At 38.2% G+C, this 16,195-nt stretch overlaps 1 protein-coding gene across 4 annotated transcripts in view; it reads left to right on the top strand.

Annotated features, from left to right (window-relative positions):
- The first annotated feature begins 8,244 nt into the window (after positions 1-8,244).
- Positions 8,245-16,195, top strand: part of dennd1a (DENN/MADD domain containing 1A) — a 30,478-nt gene continuing 22,527 nt past the window's right edge. For all 4 annotated transcript variants that reach the window (XM_007247005.4, XM_007247003.4, XM_022676212.2 and 1 more), the window contains exons 1-5: positions 8,245-8,394; positions 14,276-14,340; positions 15,070-15,113; positions 15,609-15,658; positions 15,976-16,095. In XM_007247005.4, the coding sequence (XP_007247067.3) occupies positions 8,372-8,394; positions 14,276-14,340; positions 15,070-15,113; positions 15,609-15,658; positions 15,976-16,095 (302 nt within the window). In that variant the 5' untranslated portion in view covers positions 8,245-8,371. The remainder of the gene's footprint in view (positions 8,395-14,275; positions 14,341-15,069; positions 15,114-15,608; positions 15,659-15,975; positions 16,096-16,195) is intronic.

Here is a 16,195-nt window from a genome sequence, read left to right as displayed (position 1 = left end):
CGCATGCGCCCTGGCCGTGTTTATGGGCCCTCCTCTACAGTTCAGATCTCAGAGAGATTTCAGATTTTTCTTTTGTTTAAACAAAACAAAAAAATAACCAATTTTTTCAGCACCGCTTTTATCTCCTTCACTGCAGAGCAAAACTATACTATTGATAAAGAGCGCCACCTTCTGGTTTTAAAAAGGAAGTTTACTAACCCTTTTTCCATCCTGTATGAATGGTGTTTTCTGTCTGTGATGCACAGAAAAGAAGACTCTAATATTTTACTATATAGAAAATACATCCAATTAACTAAAAAAAATATATACACATCTCTGGAAAAAAGATCACTTAAAAATTATGAGTTTCTTTGATTTTACCAAATTGAAAACCTCTGGAATATAATCTAGAGGAAGATGGATGATCACAATCTATCAAACCAAGCTGAACTGCTTGCCACGGAGAGTGGCATAAAGTTATCCAAAAGCAGTATGTAAGACTGGTGGAGGAGCCAACATGCCAAGATGCAAATAATTGCTCTATTGCTTTATTTTCTGCAAATAAATGCTCTAAATTACAATATTTTTATTTGAAATTTGGGAGAAGCGTTGTCTGTAGTTTACAGAATAAAACAACAATGTTCATTTTACTCAAACATATGCCTATAAATAACAAAATTAGAGAAACTGGTTCAGAAAAGTGGTCTCTTCATTTTTTTTACAGAGCTGTATATTTTATTTACATTGGATTGAAAACCTATGTGTAATATTTTATATTTAATACTGTGCTTTTCATTTCATGAACTATCCCTAAACAGTGGGAAAACGTGATTAAAAAGTGTTCCAAGTCACATAACATTAGTAAAAATTACCTCTTATTTTGCCTCAATGGCTCTAATACTACTGCTTCTCCCAGTGCAGTGGAAGGGCCAAGTTACTATTTCATTGGTTTAAAAACTCAACTCATTCATAGACTGGTTCATAGTCTATACTGATGGACAACAGTTCTCTAATACTGTTATGTGCAACAAAACATTTTAAAATAAAGAAAATACATAATGTCCATTGTAATGGATGCAGGATCTGAAAGGGTTAAATAAGACTTTCTATACCCCCAGTACCTTCAGATACTTATCCACACGCTGCCATGTTGCAATTGTGTCAAGATAAGACTTAACTGATAAACACAAACGAAAAAGATAGGGAAACAGACTACAAAATGCAGACAAACCAAGTCTCCCTGAAGCAGCGGGAGTCTCACGCATTTCGGTAGTGGCTCCCTGATGCCCGCGAGTCACATATAATCTCCCGGAATTCAGAACGATTTAGGGTAACCTCCCTGAAATCAACTTTTGCAACTTGGGATGTCTGAAAATGAATTCTGTGGAAATGTATAATTTCCAGCTGTTGCTGAAAATATCTCTATAATATTTATGGATTTCCACAGAAGTTTGAAGGAATATCCTACCTATTTGTTTGTGCTTGTTGGTTGACTTATTGTGACTTCATTTCAAAATGGGGGCTCCCGGAGGACTACCTCAATGTATAAAAAGTATTATTACCTGTGCATAAAAAGTACCTGTGCACTTTCAATGTGTAAACATAGTGATTTCTTTGCATGGGCAAAGCAATGCCCCTATCACTAGCATTGTAAGCCTGTTGGGAGCATCGTATCATCATCGTAGCATTGAGTGCTGTATTTCAGAATGCTGGGGGACGAATGAAGGTGGGCTATTCAACAAAAGTTCGTACTTGTATCATGTTTTACTATACCTCAAGTCCATTTCATACCGGTTTCCCCTTTTAATCTATTTCAAAAGTGTCAAATCATTGTCATCTAATATAAAAATCGGATTGAGAAGTGTACATCGCAAGTGGGGAAACATCATTTTGGAGAAAGAAATGTGGTCTGAAAAAAATCCTGATTGATCGTTTTCAGTCACTTAAATCACTTAAATATTTGGTGAAAAAAAAAAAAAAAAAAAACAATAATAGAAATTTTCACACATGGATTTCCCACCACAGAGTCCAGACCTGAACCCCATTGAGGATCTTTGGGATGTGCTTGGTCAAGCTGATCAACCAGTTTAAGTAGTTTAATCTGTATAGGTTTATGTTTTTAGCTTATTTTGAACAGACACATTTGGATTATGTATTTATTTTAGGTAAATGTGGATTTATTTTAGAATAAACTTAATATGTATAGGTATGTGTGGGTTTGCATGTGTTTGTGTGTGTGTGTGTGTGTGTCCACACGCGCACACAACACGTTGCACCACACGTGAACTCTTTCGCGCTCAGTGTCTGCGTCATATCCAATGGGGAAATACCTTCAGTTCACAAATTTATGAACAGCCAACACCACCAGAGCGACTGTTGCCATGGCAACAGCTCTGTTGTACACTCTAAGAAATATAAGTACAGATTTGTACTTAAAAGAGTACAAAGCTTGTCGCTGGGGCTGTACCTTATATTGAGGTACAAAAAAGTACCTTTCAGTGAAAGTCCTTTTTTGTACCCATGGTTTTTGTGCCAGTATAGATTATAAAGATTATAAACATTGTCATCAACTAAAAATGGCTCAAAAACTTGATGATACAAAATTGTCTGGCTTTCAAATAAAAAATGTGCAATTTAAATATATACTGTTCATTAGTACAGTGATGCAGAATACTGAATGTACCTTTTGGCTGGTTAAATGGTACAAATCTGTACTTATTGCTGTTAGAAATGACTTTGTACTTCAGAGGGAACAAATCTGACCCTGTAAAGACCAATATTGTACCTTTGAGGGTACAATTATAAAGAATGTACCTTCGAGTACAAAAAAGTACTCATATCGTACCTCTGTTTTTTAGAGTGTATTGAGAGGCCAAGAAGTAACACCATTTTGAAAATACCAATAAAAGTAAACTTACATACATACAACACATAAATGTGAACTGTGTTTCCGTGTGTTTTGCTATTTTTGTGATGACCATATAGTGGTTTATGTATACAAATACTTCTGTTATAAATGATAAACATCAGTTGCTTGGTACCATACATGATAATTCAGCATCAAACTTATTATTTACCAATTATTGTAGTGTGGTGTAAAAGCAGTGATACCATAACCTTGGAACTAAGATCTAAACTTGGAACTTAGTCCAGTTTATTGGTGAACCACAACAGAACAGAACAACTGAGCAATGGTTTGTCTTGTTACAGAAGCTTATTTAAAGTGGGCATTAAATGTAAGTGACCTCAGAAGGTGTGGTAAGCTCAGGGATCTGGCTAATGACCTCTGCGTTTGAGTAAAGGGGAAAGATGACCTCTGCTGAAAATAAAACCCCTCAAACTCTAACTAGAAAGTAATTGAGGTAAATTATGATTCCTAGAAGGCCCACAAGCATGGAAGTCATAATTTTTTGAGAGCAGCTTGTGCCATGCTCAACCCGAAAGCCATGCATTTATACCGGAAGACCCACTTGTGAGTGATAAGGGCAGTGAAATTGTGGCTGTGCAGGTATAATAGCACTTGTTGGAAGCCCTGGCATAGACTAATTTTTGTCCCCAGTTTGAAAGGCCAACAACCCAAACCCAATCCTTAGGACTCTTCCTATGACAACAGTGCCCCCAGCATTTGGAGGGTGAAGACTAGCAAATGACTCCTCTGGCACATGTGAAATCAAATTACATTTACAATTACAATGCTTTCAAACTACAACTGATGCAGCATCAATGGGTAGAAAGGGGGGTAGGAAAGCGCAGTGACCCAGCTCTGATACATTAGCTAACAGTTGCCTGTGCTGACTGACATTATCTGGGGAGTGATGTGGGGAAAGAGAGCCATCTACCCATCCTGATAAAGCAAGGCCAATTTTTCTCTCTCAGACTGAAAAAGGTAGCACAATCTAGAACCTTAGTCCGCTAGACAATTTTGAGCTCAAATTGGAATAAACTGGAACTAAGCGGTGAGCTCCTCTGACATTTGAAGGGGGTACTATTTATTATTTTTCCCCACTCCCAAGTTGAGGCATGCATCTCTTCAGTTATGTTGACTGCTCCATCACAATGCTGTCCCAGAGTGCTATTGGAGAGCGGCCCATGCCATGAATGTTAAGTCAAAGTGAGCCTGCAGTATAAATTTCTGAATAAGTGTAGCCACCCAAGGAGGGTGCTTCTAGTGGTTTGTGAGAGAAGAACCGGTTGTAGGGCACCAGGTTTAGCAGTGAGACTGCAGCACAGGTATCTAGGAGCAGGGGCAATGTGACCTCATCAATAATTAATAAACATGTTTAGAAATGGCAGTTGCCCTGTTCTGATCCTGCCGACAGAGGAGGTTGTTGGGTTTGGGGCTCTGTTAGAGGCAGATTGGCATCCCAATCATGAAAAATCCCACCAGTTCTCAGATCTTGGCCAAAGAGCTGCAAATTACCACAGGGCCAGTGCAGTTATGTGATTAATATATTGTGAAAAGGTAGGGTTAATGATTGACAGCCTTGTTAATTACAAGGAGTAGCCTAAGCCCTCTTCGAACGGCATTAGTTTCTCAGGGGACGTCTTTGAAAAATATTTCACACTTCTAGAGTTTTAGTGATAAAACTCTTGTATCAGGACTGCAATTGAAAAAAAAACAGTGATTTTTTTGGCTTTCTCTGTCACATGACATAGCGTTCAGTAGCTCCTTCATTTCCATTAGCTGTTGTGTTTACATTATAGGTAGTTCAGCTTGTAATTTTCTCAGAGAACTTCTGAGAAAAACACGAACATGGTCGTTCTGGACGGGAATAAAAGGACCCCCATAAATGAGAAAATTACCCCAGGACCTCCTGAAAAACGAATCCCATCGGTATAGGCTTTTAGATGAATTGCACTTTTACTGATGAAATGTTAAAGTTACTGGACAAACTGGAAGCAACTATTGCAGATTTTACAATATGGCAGATGATTTTGTCTTTATTTTTATTAAATGAAAGGGAAAGGAACCACAAAATTAGCGTCTGGTGAGTAAAAAAAATGTAGTGTGTAGCCCGTGTTGACAGACGTCACCTTTGGAGTGATGTGGGGAGAGAGCGCCATCTACCTACCTTGATAAAGCAAGGCCAATTGTGCTATCTCTGTCAGTGGCTGCTGATTCAAATCACTTTGTATGTGCTCCAAAGTACAATCTTCTAAAGTGGAATGGAAGACAACATTGGGATGTTTTGGGGTAGGGTTGATTTTTTTTTCAATAGCCTGTCCAGCATATTGACTGTATGTACTTACACTACAGTCTATGGTCCAGAATCGTATCATGTATTTATGAATCTATTGGGCATATTATCCAGCATAGTATCATGTATTAATGAATCTATTGGAAACTTTCTGATAATGGCTACAACAAGCCTTACCAGCCAACCAGAGAATTAAGAAAAACAGGGATGAACTTTATCATATAATTAGCAAAAACATGATATGCTCTTTATTAGCATCCATGGTAAGTGATTCTAAGACATTCTAATTTATTTCTTTGTGGTTTGAAAGTAAACCTTATCTTCAAGGCTGGAGTGTGGGTAAAAGAGTTGTAGGCTTATCTATCTCACAAATCACAGAAAAAGGAGAGAAAAAAAGAATGTACTTTTCTTCCTCCTATGAACTTGAGCAAGCTCAGTTGATGCAATTTCCAGTTGAGAGTGTGTCTGTTGAGCGAATCTTTGAGGAACTATCTGTATTTTTATATCCTTGTGAAATAGACTTGTGAAAATGTGTGAAAAGTGATTGTGTTAATGTAAAAATAATATCATTTTTAAATATTTTATTGTGTTTATAAAATGTTCTTAAAAGGGACTGTTTCTAAGTGCCATTTTATACATATTTTATTAATACTCTTTTTCTGAAAGAGGTACTGTACCATTGTTTAAAATGCCATTTACTTTACGCACAGTCACTAATGTAATATCTTTGGGCATACATGGTACCACAACTGTAAAATCACCCACCCATTATTAGCCTAAACAAAGCCTACAATTAGCATTAGCAGTTGACTAGCTAAGCATTTAAAAACAACACTTCCTTTTCCACAGAATTCAGAGCAAAAACAGCTATTGCTTTTATAGGTGAGTCATTTAATACAGGCAGGAGAATGTTGAGTTAGAATTCTTACCCAAGAACTTTGTGTAAAGTGTACCTGTGTACTTTGACAAGTGTAAGAATTTAACCCTAGTGTGTCAAAGGGAAGGGAACATTACCCACTATGCTGCACCAAACATTCAACATGTTTTTTGGAATGTTTGAAAGTTTCAAACACTACAAATCTATATTTAGGTCCCAATAGGACGATTTACACTTGGTAATCTGATTCCTAGGTTGGACAGATTATGTAAATATGCTTATTACATGTCAGTTCCTGGGGGTGTTTTTTTATTGTAACAAAAGTGGTCTCAGTTGAACTGGGCATAGTTTTGGTTGTTGAATGTGTCTGGAAGAGACAGCCGCATTTACACTGCTATAACATGATTCAAATTCAGATATGCATGTTGTTACTGATTTATGTGGCTTGGCCTAATTGATATATATTTCTGTTACTCAAGATGTGAAGTAACCAGGTTTAAATGGGGTTAAGTGGATTGAATGATGAGATTTGTAATTGCTTTAAATCTTGGGTGCATTTACACTTGCATTTTTATGTGGCCTTATCCCGATAAAATCCTAATATGTAAGTCACATGAAGCAACCAGATATAAACAGGGTGACAGTAACATTATGTTTATTGTTATAGTATTGTTACAGTAAGTGGCATAAACCACACACACACACACAAGTCTGCACCACTTCAATGCAGAGCTGACTAGGAGTTGAGCTTTTGATTTAGACTTTGTTGACTTTAAATCAAATCTAGTTTATTGTCACATCACATTAGTACACATGTAAAAGTGATTGCCAACATTACACACAAAAAGTAATTCAGATTATATGTATTGTACAGTTTTAAATACAAGTGCTACTTTCAAACCTAAAAATACTGTGGAATACACAGCATTTTACATAGAGAATTTCTATTGATAAATTAATGTTCCTTCCCATATAACAAGCACATAATGGTCTGCTTGCATAATAAGGTCCGTAAGATAGTTGTCATGCGTACAATAACTATCTAACTTGTATTTAAGCGTCACTAGGACTATACTAGTCACATTACATTATCGAACAATATACTGGCATAACCTTTATATTTTTTTAAATAATACACTATTTGTTTTGCTTAGCATGCAGACCCCATTTTTATTTATGTTTTATTTTTTTCTATTTGCAATGTCTAAATATTTTTTTCATAATTTAATAAAACAAATATTAGTTAAAATATTTCCATTACAGGCTTTTAAAAGTTTGTATTATTTAGTTCTTATATTATCATTACATTTGTGGCATAAAAGTAATTTAAATTGACCGTAGTATCATTGACAGTAAATTGTCCAAACGAAATTGGCTAGCATGCAAACGCACAGAAACTTTTATTTTGGAAATTAAAATTTGAAAGTAACAAAAAAGATGCAGAGCTTTCAAACCTCAAATAGTGCAAAGAAAACAAGTTCAGAAATCAATATTTGGTGGACAAACCATAGTTTTAAATCACAGTTTTCATGTTCTCCTCCACCAGTCTTGCACACTGCTTTTGGATAACTTTATGCCACTCCCGGTGCAAAAATCCAAGCAGTTCAGCTTGGTTTGATGGCTTGTGATCATCCATCTTTCTCTTGATTATATTACAGAGGTTTTCAATTTGTTAAAATCAAGGAAAACATCATATAGATATATATGTGTGTGTGTGTGTGAATGATAATTGTGTACATTTAAAATGTAATTTAAAGCTGAATTGGAACAGTATAGTCTCAGTACTGATCTGTGCATCTAGTACACACACATTAATTGACCACACATTATTACAATAAAAAACAAATAACATAATAATTTACTTTTTTTTTTTTTTTTTTTTTTTACAATTTTTACATCTAGAAACTGAAAAAAAAATAAAGAACTAAATAAGTATATCATGTTTTATAATATTATATAATGTGCAGTTGGGTATGGACCTGTTTAAATTATTATTTTGTATTTGAACTGAAAAAACACAGCTGTCATCGCATAAGCCAGCCCATACAGTTGTGTATCATGAGACGACTGTGTCGTTGGTTTGGAGCTGGTCGGTAAATGTAGTTTTTTCATTTCCGTGGCTACGCTTTTAATGACTCGCTCTAACCGCTTGTGGAACTACATCTCCCAGAATTCCCGGTTAGAGTAGGTACCGTGATCTGCGCGGTGAGAGTATGGCGGTGCTGTGTGCTGTGTAACGGGGCTAACTGGGGGAATAGCACTCTCTCGCCCTGCTTATGATCACACTCACACCCACACAGCTGGACTATACCAGGAGATGAGAATGGGTTCCCGCATCAAGTAAGCGTCTCTCTCTCTTTCTCTCTCTCTCTCTCTCTATCTAATCTCTCTCTATCTCTCAGTCCTTACAGGCGGTCAGCGGGGCGAGGGAGGACCACCCGCGGCCCGAGCCGAGCTGACTTGTTGCAGGAGTGTCTGTTTATCTATCTATCTGTTTATCCCTCTGTATATGAGTCTGTCTGATAATCTCTCTCTCTCTCTCTGTTCATCCGCTCCCGTTGGTTTGGTTTGAGTCCCTCTATCTTATTTGTTGACAGCAGTCTCAGAGTGCAGCTGAGAGCTGTGGTGTGTTCAGAGCCCATGTGTGTCAAAGTGTTCAGAGTTGTGGTGTTTCAGACTCGTGTTTTGTTCCCAGGGCTCGAGTCCTCTTTCCTTATTTGTTGGCAAGAGTCTCATGGTTTTCGTAGTCGATATGTCTTCAGAGTTGTGGTTAAGAGTGCTTACAGTGCTATAAACCATGTTGTGTTGATAGTACTGCTGTGTTCAAGGGCGTGGTGTGTTCAGACTGTTCAGGATCGTGGGTGTTTACAGTGCTTAAAGTCGTGGTGTGTTCCTTTTCTTCCCTGTCTACTCTTATCACTTTATTGAGTCGTGTGTTCACAGTGCTTAAAGTTGTGAGGCCTTTAGAGTCTTTAGAGTTGAGGTGTGTTCCCAGTGTTTACTTTAAGCCTCAAAAATTGGTGGTGGTATGTTTTAGTTTTTTTGTTTTTCCCTGCTCAAAATTGTTCTAGTGTCCAGGGCTGTCATGTGTTAAAAGTGAACAGAGACTGTTAACTTATTTGTGCACAGGAGTGCTTGGAATCTCAAGCTTTAGGTGTGTTTAGAATTGTGGTGTGTTTTGGTGTGCGCAATGTTCTGAATTTCCAGAGTCTTCTGAGTCTTTCGCTTAGAATTGCAGTGTATTTGGAGTGTCCAGGGTCGTGGTATATCAGAGGTCGTGTTGTGTCCAGGGTCGTGGTGTGTGTACAGGGTCGTTGTTGCATAAGGGGTTGTGGTGTGTAGAGTTACGTCGTGGTGTGTCCACGGTTGTCGTTGTGCATCCAGGGACGTGTTTTGTCCTGGGTCATGGTTTGTCCTGGGTAGTGATGTGTCCAGGGTCGTAGTGGTGTGTCCAGGGTCGTCGTGGTGTGTCCAGGGTCGTCGTGGTGTGTCCAGGGTCGTCGTGGTGTGTCCAGGGTCGTCGTGGTGTGTCCAGGGTCGTCGTGGTGTGTCCAGGGTCGTCGTGGTGTGTCCAGGGTCGTCGTGGTGTGTCCAGGGTCGTCGTGGTGTGTCCAGGGTCGTCGTGGTGTTTCCAGTGTCGTCGTGGTGTTTCCAGTGTCGTCGTGGTGTTTCCAGTGTCGTTGTGGTATGTCCAGGGTCGTCGTGGTGTGTCCAGGGTCGTCGTGGTGTTTCCAGTGTCGTCGTGGTGTGTCCAGGGTCGTCGTGGTGTTTCCAGTGTCGTCGTGGTGTTTCCAGTGTCGTCGTGGTGTTTCCAGTGTCGTTGTGGTATGTCCAGTGTCGTTGTGGTATGTCCAGTGTCGTTGTGGTATGTCCAGTGTCGTCGTGGTATGTCCAGTGTCGTCGTGGTATGTCCAGTGTCGTCGTGGTATGTCCAGTGTCGTCGTGTTGGGTCCAGGGTAATCGTGTATTGAGAGTTGTGTTGTGTCCAGTGTCGTCGTGTTGTATTCAGGGTCGTCGCTGTGTGTCCAGGGTCGTCACTGTGTGTCCAGGGTCGTCGTCGTGTGTCCAGGGTCGTCGTCGTGTGTCCACGGTTGTTGTGTGTCCAGGGTCTTGTTATTCTCAGAGTCATGGTCTTTTCCTAATGTTCAGAAATGTTCAGATTTCAGGAAGTGGGGCTCTGTTTTGCTCTGTGTACACTACAGTGAATTCTGTGATTCTGATTCTCCAGATCAGCTTGTCTGGTTTACTTTAAATGGTTCATGACATACATTTTACTCCTGTTCAATAATAAGATAAAAAAAAAATAAAGGATTGGCCAATTTGGAGAAACCAGCTTGGAGCCCGGTTGAGAATGATCACACTGTAGACCAGTGATTCTGTTATATTACGCAATCTGTATCAAAAAACATTTCAGTGTTGTGATTAAACTCGAGTACAGTTGCTCCATAAATTGAAGCTGTTTTGAATTCCTCATGACTGTAAGGGCACTCAAGGATGTGACCTTGCAGAAAGATATGTCTGAAAGTGTCTGGAGGCAGTTTATACCTCAGTCTCAAATAGTCTGTTATGCATTCCTTGTCAGAGTATTGATCAGACCAACCAGGGCACCAAAGGTTTTGGATATTTCTGATTTTGGGTTTAACTTGTGGAACTAGCTGGCTGTCATTAATATCTACAGACATAATGAAAAAATATGCCACCCTTCAGATTACATGTTCACTGCTAGGAATTCAAACAAACCAAACAAAATCACACATTTGTGACAATATGTGTTGCTTGTCAAAGAAAATGCCATTGTTTGGTGTAAATTATTATTACCAAATAATTATAAATGATAAATTATTCAAACACCTTTTCACCTATTTGGCCGGACACTGAAAGTTGGCAAATCATTTCAGTTACCAAATATTTGTGGCATTCCTTTCAGTGCAGCTCAGTAAATTCAATTAAACCACTGATGCATTTTACGCATATTAGAGACACATCCCTCAACTCTAATTGGTCCTCACCTGAAACACACCTGAAACGCATTGTGGGTAGAAGATTGTTTCTGAGTTGCCGGCTCCTTTTTACTGGTTTTACACCAGTAGTAACAAAGCACTGTACCCTAAAATCTAGACATGAGCTCTGACTATGTCCTGTGGTACCTGAAACCAAGACAGTAACAGCAGATCGTTTAACAGTCCTGTAGATTGTTAATAAGATCTAAGAATCTGTTCCTTGTCAAAATGTGTCAGCGTCGTCATAAGGGTAATCTATGGTATTGACCTTTTCTATGATTTGGCTCCTCAGTCTATGTTTTTTTTTTTTTTTTGGAAAAAAAAAAGTGATTTTTTTTTTTTATTACTGTGTAGGATTGATGTGTTTAAGGAGCGTTACTGTAGGTTTTGAAACTGGGAAACGATGAAACACTGGACGTTAGTGTATGGCAAGTAGGGGTGTAAGAAAATATTGATATATTGAAGTATCACAATATTTTGTTTTGCAATAACATATATCAATTCTCAAAAGCAAATTGATTTTTCATTATTAATGCTTCAAGTGCTGTTGTGTATAAACCCCACCCTTGTTGTAGTACTTGAGTCCAAAAACGCGTCTCGGACTCGACCTTGTTTGAAATCGGTCTTGTCTCGGTCTCGGGGTGAGAGACTGTAGAAGAGACTGTCCGAGTCCTCTGTCTAAGTTGAAGCTCATTAGAAACTGAACCTTTTTTCTATCGTTACTGACCATTAGCAATTCATTTAAACAGACCAAATTAGTCCTTTTTCTGTGTGTCTAAAATGTGCACACACATTGGCTAGCGGAAAAAAAAAGCAAATACCACTTTCGTTCAGCATCCAATCAATGAAAACTTTTCATTTTAAATATGTTAAGTTGAATGTTCTCTTCTCACCGGCTTGCTGGAGTTATACTCTTTGTTTATGTGAATTATGGTGGCCTTAATTTTTTCAGACATTTAGAAAGAAAGCACAAGGAGAAGTAAGTGCAAACTAGCAAGATAACTAACATTAGCAGCAGGCTATCTAACCATAGCAACGAGCTAATATACGAGCTAAAATACGAATATTTTTGGGCAGAAAACTAAAGTTAGCAACAAGCTAGCTAACCTTAGTGTCAAATCTAGCTATCCATAGCAACAAGATAACTAAAATTATATTGTTACCGTGGATAGTACTAAAGATAGTGACGAGCTAGCTAACCTTAGCAACAAGCTAAATTACACACCAATGTTACAGGGAAGTGAACTAAAGCTAATAAAGTGCTAACTAACCTTAGCGACGAGCTAGTTAAAATACTAATACTACTGGGGATAGGACTACTGTTAGTGACGAGCTAGCTAACCTTAGCAATGAGCTAGTCAACCTAAGGGACAAGCTAAATTACACTCTAATGTTACCCGGAAGAGAAATAAAGCTAGCAGCAAGCTAGCTAACATTAGTGACAAGCTAGCTAAAATGCTAATGCTACTGGGGAAAAGACTACTATTAGTGATGAGCTAGCTAACATTAGCAATGAGCTAGCTAACCATAGCAACAAAAGCTAAATTACACACTAATGTTACCGGGAAGAGAAATAAAGCTAGCAGCGAGCTAGCTAACTTTAGTGATCAACTAGCTAACCATAGCAACAAGCTAGCTAAAATACTAATGGCAGAGAACTACCATTAGTGATGAGCTAGCTAACTTTAGTGATAAGCTGTTTGACAGCAAATTTTTCCCGGTCTTGGTCTTGACTCGGACTCGACTACTAAAAGTCTTGGTTTTGACATGGACTCTGCTAGAGCGGTCTTGGCTCCAACACTACCCCACCCACTAGATAGCATTGATATACTTTTTATATATTGTATAGTATATATAAAGTATATTGAATTGCAACCCACTTATTGTGATACATGTACATATCGCCAGTTCTGGCCAATTCACAGGCTTACTGTACACACACTTTTCTACACTGTTTCTGTGCTGCTGCTTCCTGCCGTTGCTGCTTCTCTCTGCGTCAGAGCTGATCTGTCTCATGAGGAACACAGGACAGGAAGCACATGGGCTCTTCAGGCAGACTTCAGGAACCTCCAGTAGCAGCCTTTCAAACAATCCCAACACCCTGTTCTTCTGTCCTGCCCTTTGAATGCTGGTCCAGCGGAGCTGTGGTTTATTTTGGTAAACACTTCCATTAATCCACAGTTTCTCCCTGGGCGTTCAGGATCCCACACCCCAGTGGGATGGTGTAGGTGTGGATTTGTGGTGTTGGGCTTTGTTGGTGAGGAGATTAAACAGAAGCTTTATTTGAATTGTATAATTGTATAAGTACGGTACTGCTTTTATTCCTGGAGCGGTATATTATTTACAAACGGAACAACAAGGGTATGTTAGAACCAGGTTATACACACTTTACCTTTGATATGAAGTCTGAGGGAAGGTTGTAGTTTTTTATTTTTTAGTGAAGTTTTCTAAAATATTTTGGCTAACAGAGCCGGAACTGTGTAATTACATATATCATATCCTGTACATCAGGGGTGTGCCATATCATATCGTACACAATAATATCAGCAACATTTCTAAATATCGCGAACGGTATGATACCCTAAAATGTCAGCCACCCCTAATTATCACATGAGGGTACTACATTTTTGCTATTTTTAAGAAATGAGAATTCACTTTTTTTTTCATTTCCCATTATATATCTGCTAGAGGTATTTGGAGTGCATTATTATCATTACATTCTAGATAATTGACGTCTGTTACAGTCTGAAAATTCTTGTATTTTTTTTTATTTATTTATTTAATCTCAGTTAGGGGTGTGCCATATCATATCGTATGCAATATTATAATTAAATATTTATTTTGTTGTAGTAGTGTATTCTTGAAATATATTTTTTAAATTCTGTGTTTTGTCATATCGCCAAGAATATCGCTTGCGCAGTTGTTCTCTTGTTTTACTGTTCTGCTGTTCTACTTTTCTTCTTTTCTTCTGTTCTGTTGTTCTGCTGTTCAGATGTTCTTTTTTCTGCTGCTCTGATATTCTGTTGTCACTACTGTGATATTCCTATTCTCTGCTGTTCTTCTGCTCTGCTGTCAGTGCTCTTCTGCTGTTCTACTGTTTGCTTGTTTTACTGTTCTGCTGTTCTACTCTTCTGCTTTTTGTCTTTTCCGTTGTTCTGCTGTTCTGCTGTTGTGCTGTTCTTCTGGTATGTGATTTTCCTTTTGACTCCTCTGTATTTCAGAGACAGTCCTGAGAGCACGTTTGAGGTGTATATGGAGGTGGGTCATTCTGGAACAGTGGGCACAGGTAAACTCTGTTTATATATTATTCACCATTTTCTTGCACACAGCAGGTAAACCTGGCCCAAGTTGTTTTTTACGTTATGGTATATGTGACACACGGTCATTTTTTTGTGGCACTGTGAAAGATTTAGGCAATTCATTATGTGAAATAGTAATACGATACATATTCGATTTGCGGTAATGCGAGTCTGAGCGGTCAGACTGGACTTTAGCTGCAGCCACTTCTTGAATTTTTTTTTAACATTAAGAACAAGAAAAAAAGAAGATTGTGTGGAGAAGAAAAGATAGATGTGTGTAGATGGGGACAATGGACAACAGCTGTAAGTTGAGGGCTACAGATGTGTAAAAACAAGGTGACAGATGCCACACATATTTGGACTGATGTTTCTGTTAGAATAATATTATAATAATAATATTTTGTCTGATGAATTGTCCGAATGTGGCTGCAGGTACCAACTTGCGGCTGCAGCATCAAAGGAAAATCTAATTTGTGTTCGGATAATGAGGAACGTAATATTCAGACACATTTCAGAAATGGGTTCAAAGTAAAAATATTGTGTGGACAGCCTAAAATTAACATTGGACTTGGACAGAAAATTCTATTTGGGCCACCTTTACCTGCAGTGTGAATGTATCCTTAATGTTTTTATGGAGTTCTTGAACAGTTGCAGTTTAGCAGGAAATTGTTTATTATTATATTTATACTGTGTTATCCTGTTATTGTTTTGTACAGAACCAGAGGTGCGGAGAGTATTCCCTGAGGAATATGCTGACCAGGTCTGCATTATGCACTGCATTAAAACACACACACACACACACACACACACAGTGTATGTGCATTAGGGAAAAGAGCAGCTGTTCTTCCAGTAATTGTCAACTTACAGACAATGTGAGTACAGGATGTGCACAGACTATGTTAGCTAGAAGAGTTATTCAGCCACTAGCTAATTTTTTACATGCATGAAAACTTGTAGCTCTAACATTACCAGTAAAATATCCTTACAATATCCTGGGAATGGGAATAACATTTACACTGATATTCCACAAGTCTGGGGATAGCAGCATGTAAATTCTTATAAAATGTCTCCTCAACAATTGCTTTAATTTTCAAAATGGACTGAATAATGTGGTTTGGTAACATATAATAGCAAATAAACAAGGAAACAAATAAAAGAAAGTCTCTTTTTCAGAAATGTATTGACACTCAATTCCTTTCTCTCTCTCTTTCTCTTTCTCTCTCTCTCTCTCTTTCCCTCTTTTTCTCTCATTTAGGAAACTCTGCAGACTGTTCCAAGGTTTTGTTTCCCATTTAGCGTGGACAGGTAAAAAAAAAAAAAAAGAAAGAAAAAAAAAAAAAAAAAAATATATATATATATATATATATATATATATAGTGCACAAGTAACTTAAAAAGGACTGTATATAACAGTCCTTTTTAAGTTACTTGTGCACTGGGCCTGGGTGTTTTGCTTTCATTTTCTGTCATTGTCTTGTTTTTAATGTAGTTTGATTATCCAGTACAGTCATTTTTAGTGTTTTACTGCAGTTCTATGCTGTTCAATAATTCATACCTCAGTTTAGACTGACTGACTACCTGAGGTTACTGACACCTTTCTTTCTCTTTCTCTTTCTTTCTCAGTCTGGCAGTGGGGCAGGTGGGTCAGAACTTCACCTTTGTTCTGACTGATATCGACAGTAAGCAGCGTTTCGGCTTCTGTCGCCTCTCTTCTGGAGTTCAGAGCTGCTACTGTATCCTCAGGTGTGTGTCTGTGTAAACTGGTGTTGCCTGCTGATTTAAGTATTTTTACAAACACAAAAATATAAAATATGCAGTCATTTCCGTAAGTATTTGGGCAGAT

This window comes from Astyanax mexicanus, chromosome 17 (assembly GCF_023375975.1).
Source record: "Astyanax mexicanus isolate ESR-SI-001 chromosome 17, AstMex3_surface, whole genome shotgun sequence".
In the NCBI taxonomy this organism is placed as follows: domain Eukaryota; kingdom Metazoa; phylum Chordata; class Actinopteri; order Characiformes; family Acestrorhamphidae; genus Astyanax; species Astyanax mexicanus.
The sequence above is the reverse complement of the archived record's forward strand: the minus strand, read 5'-3'. Positions and strand labels throughout refer to the sequence as shown.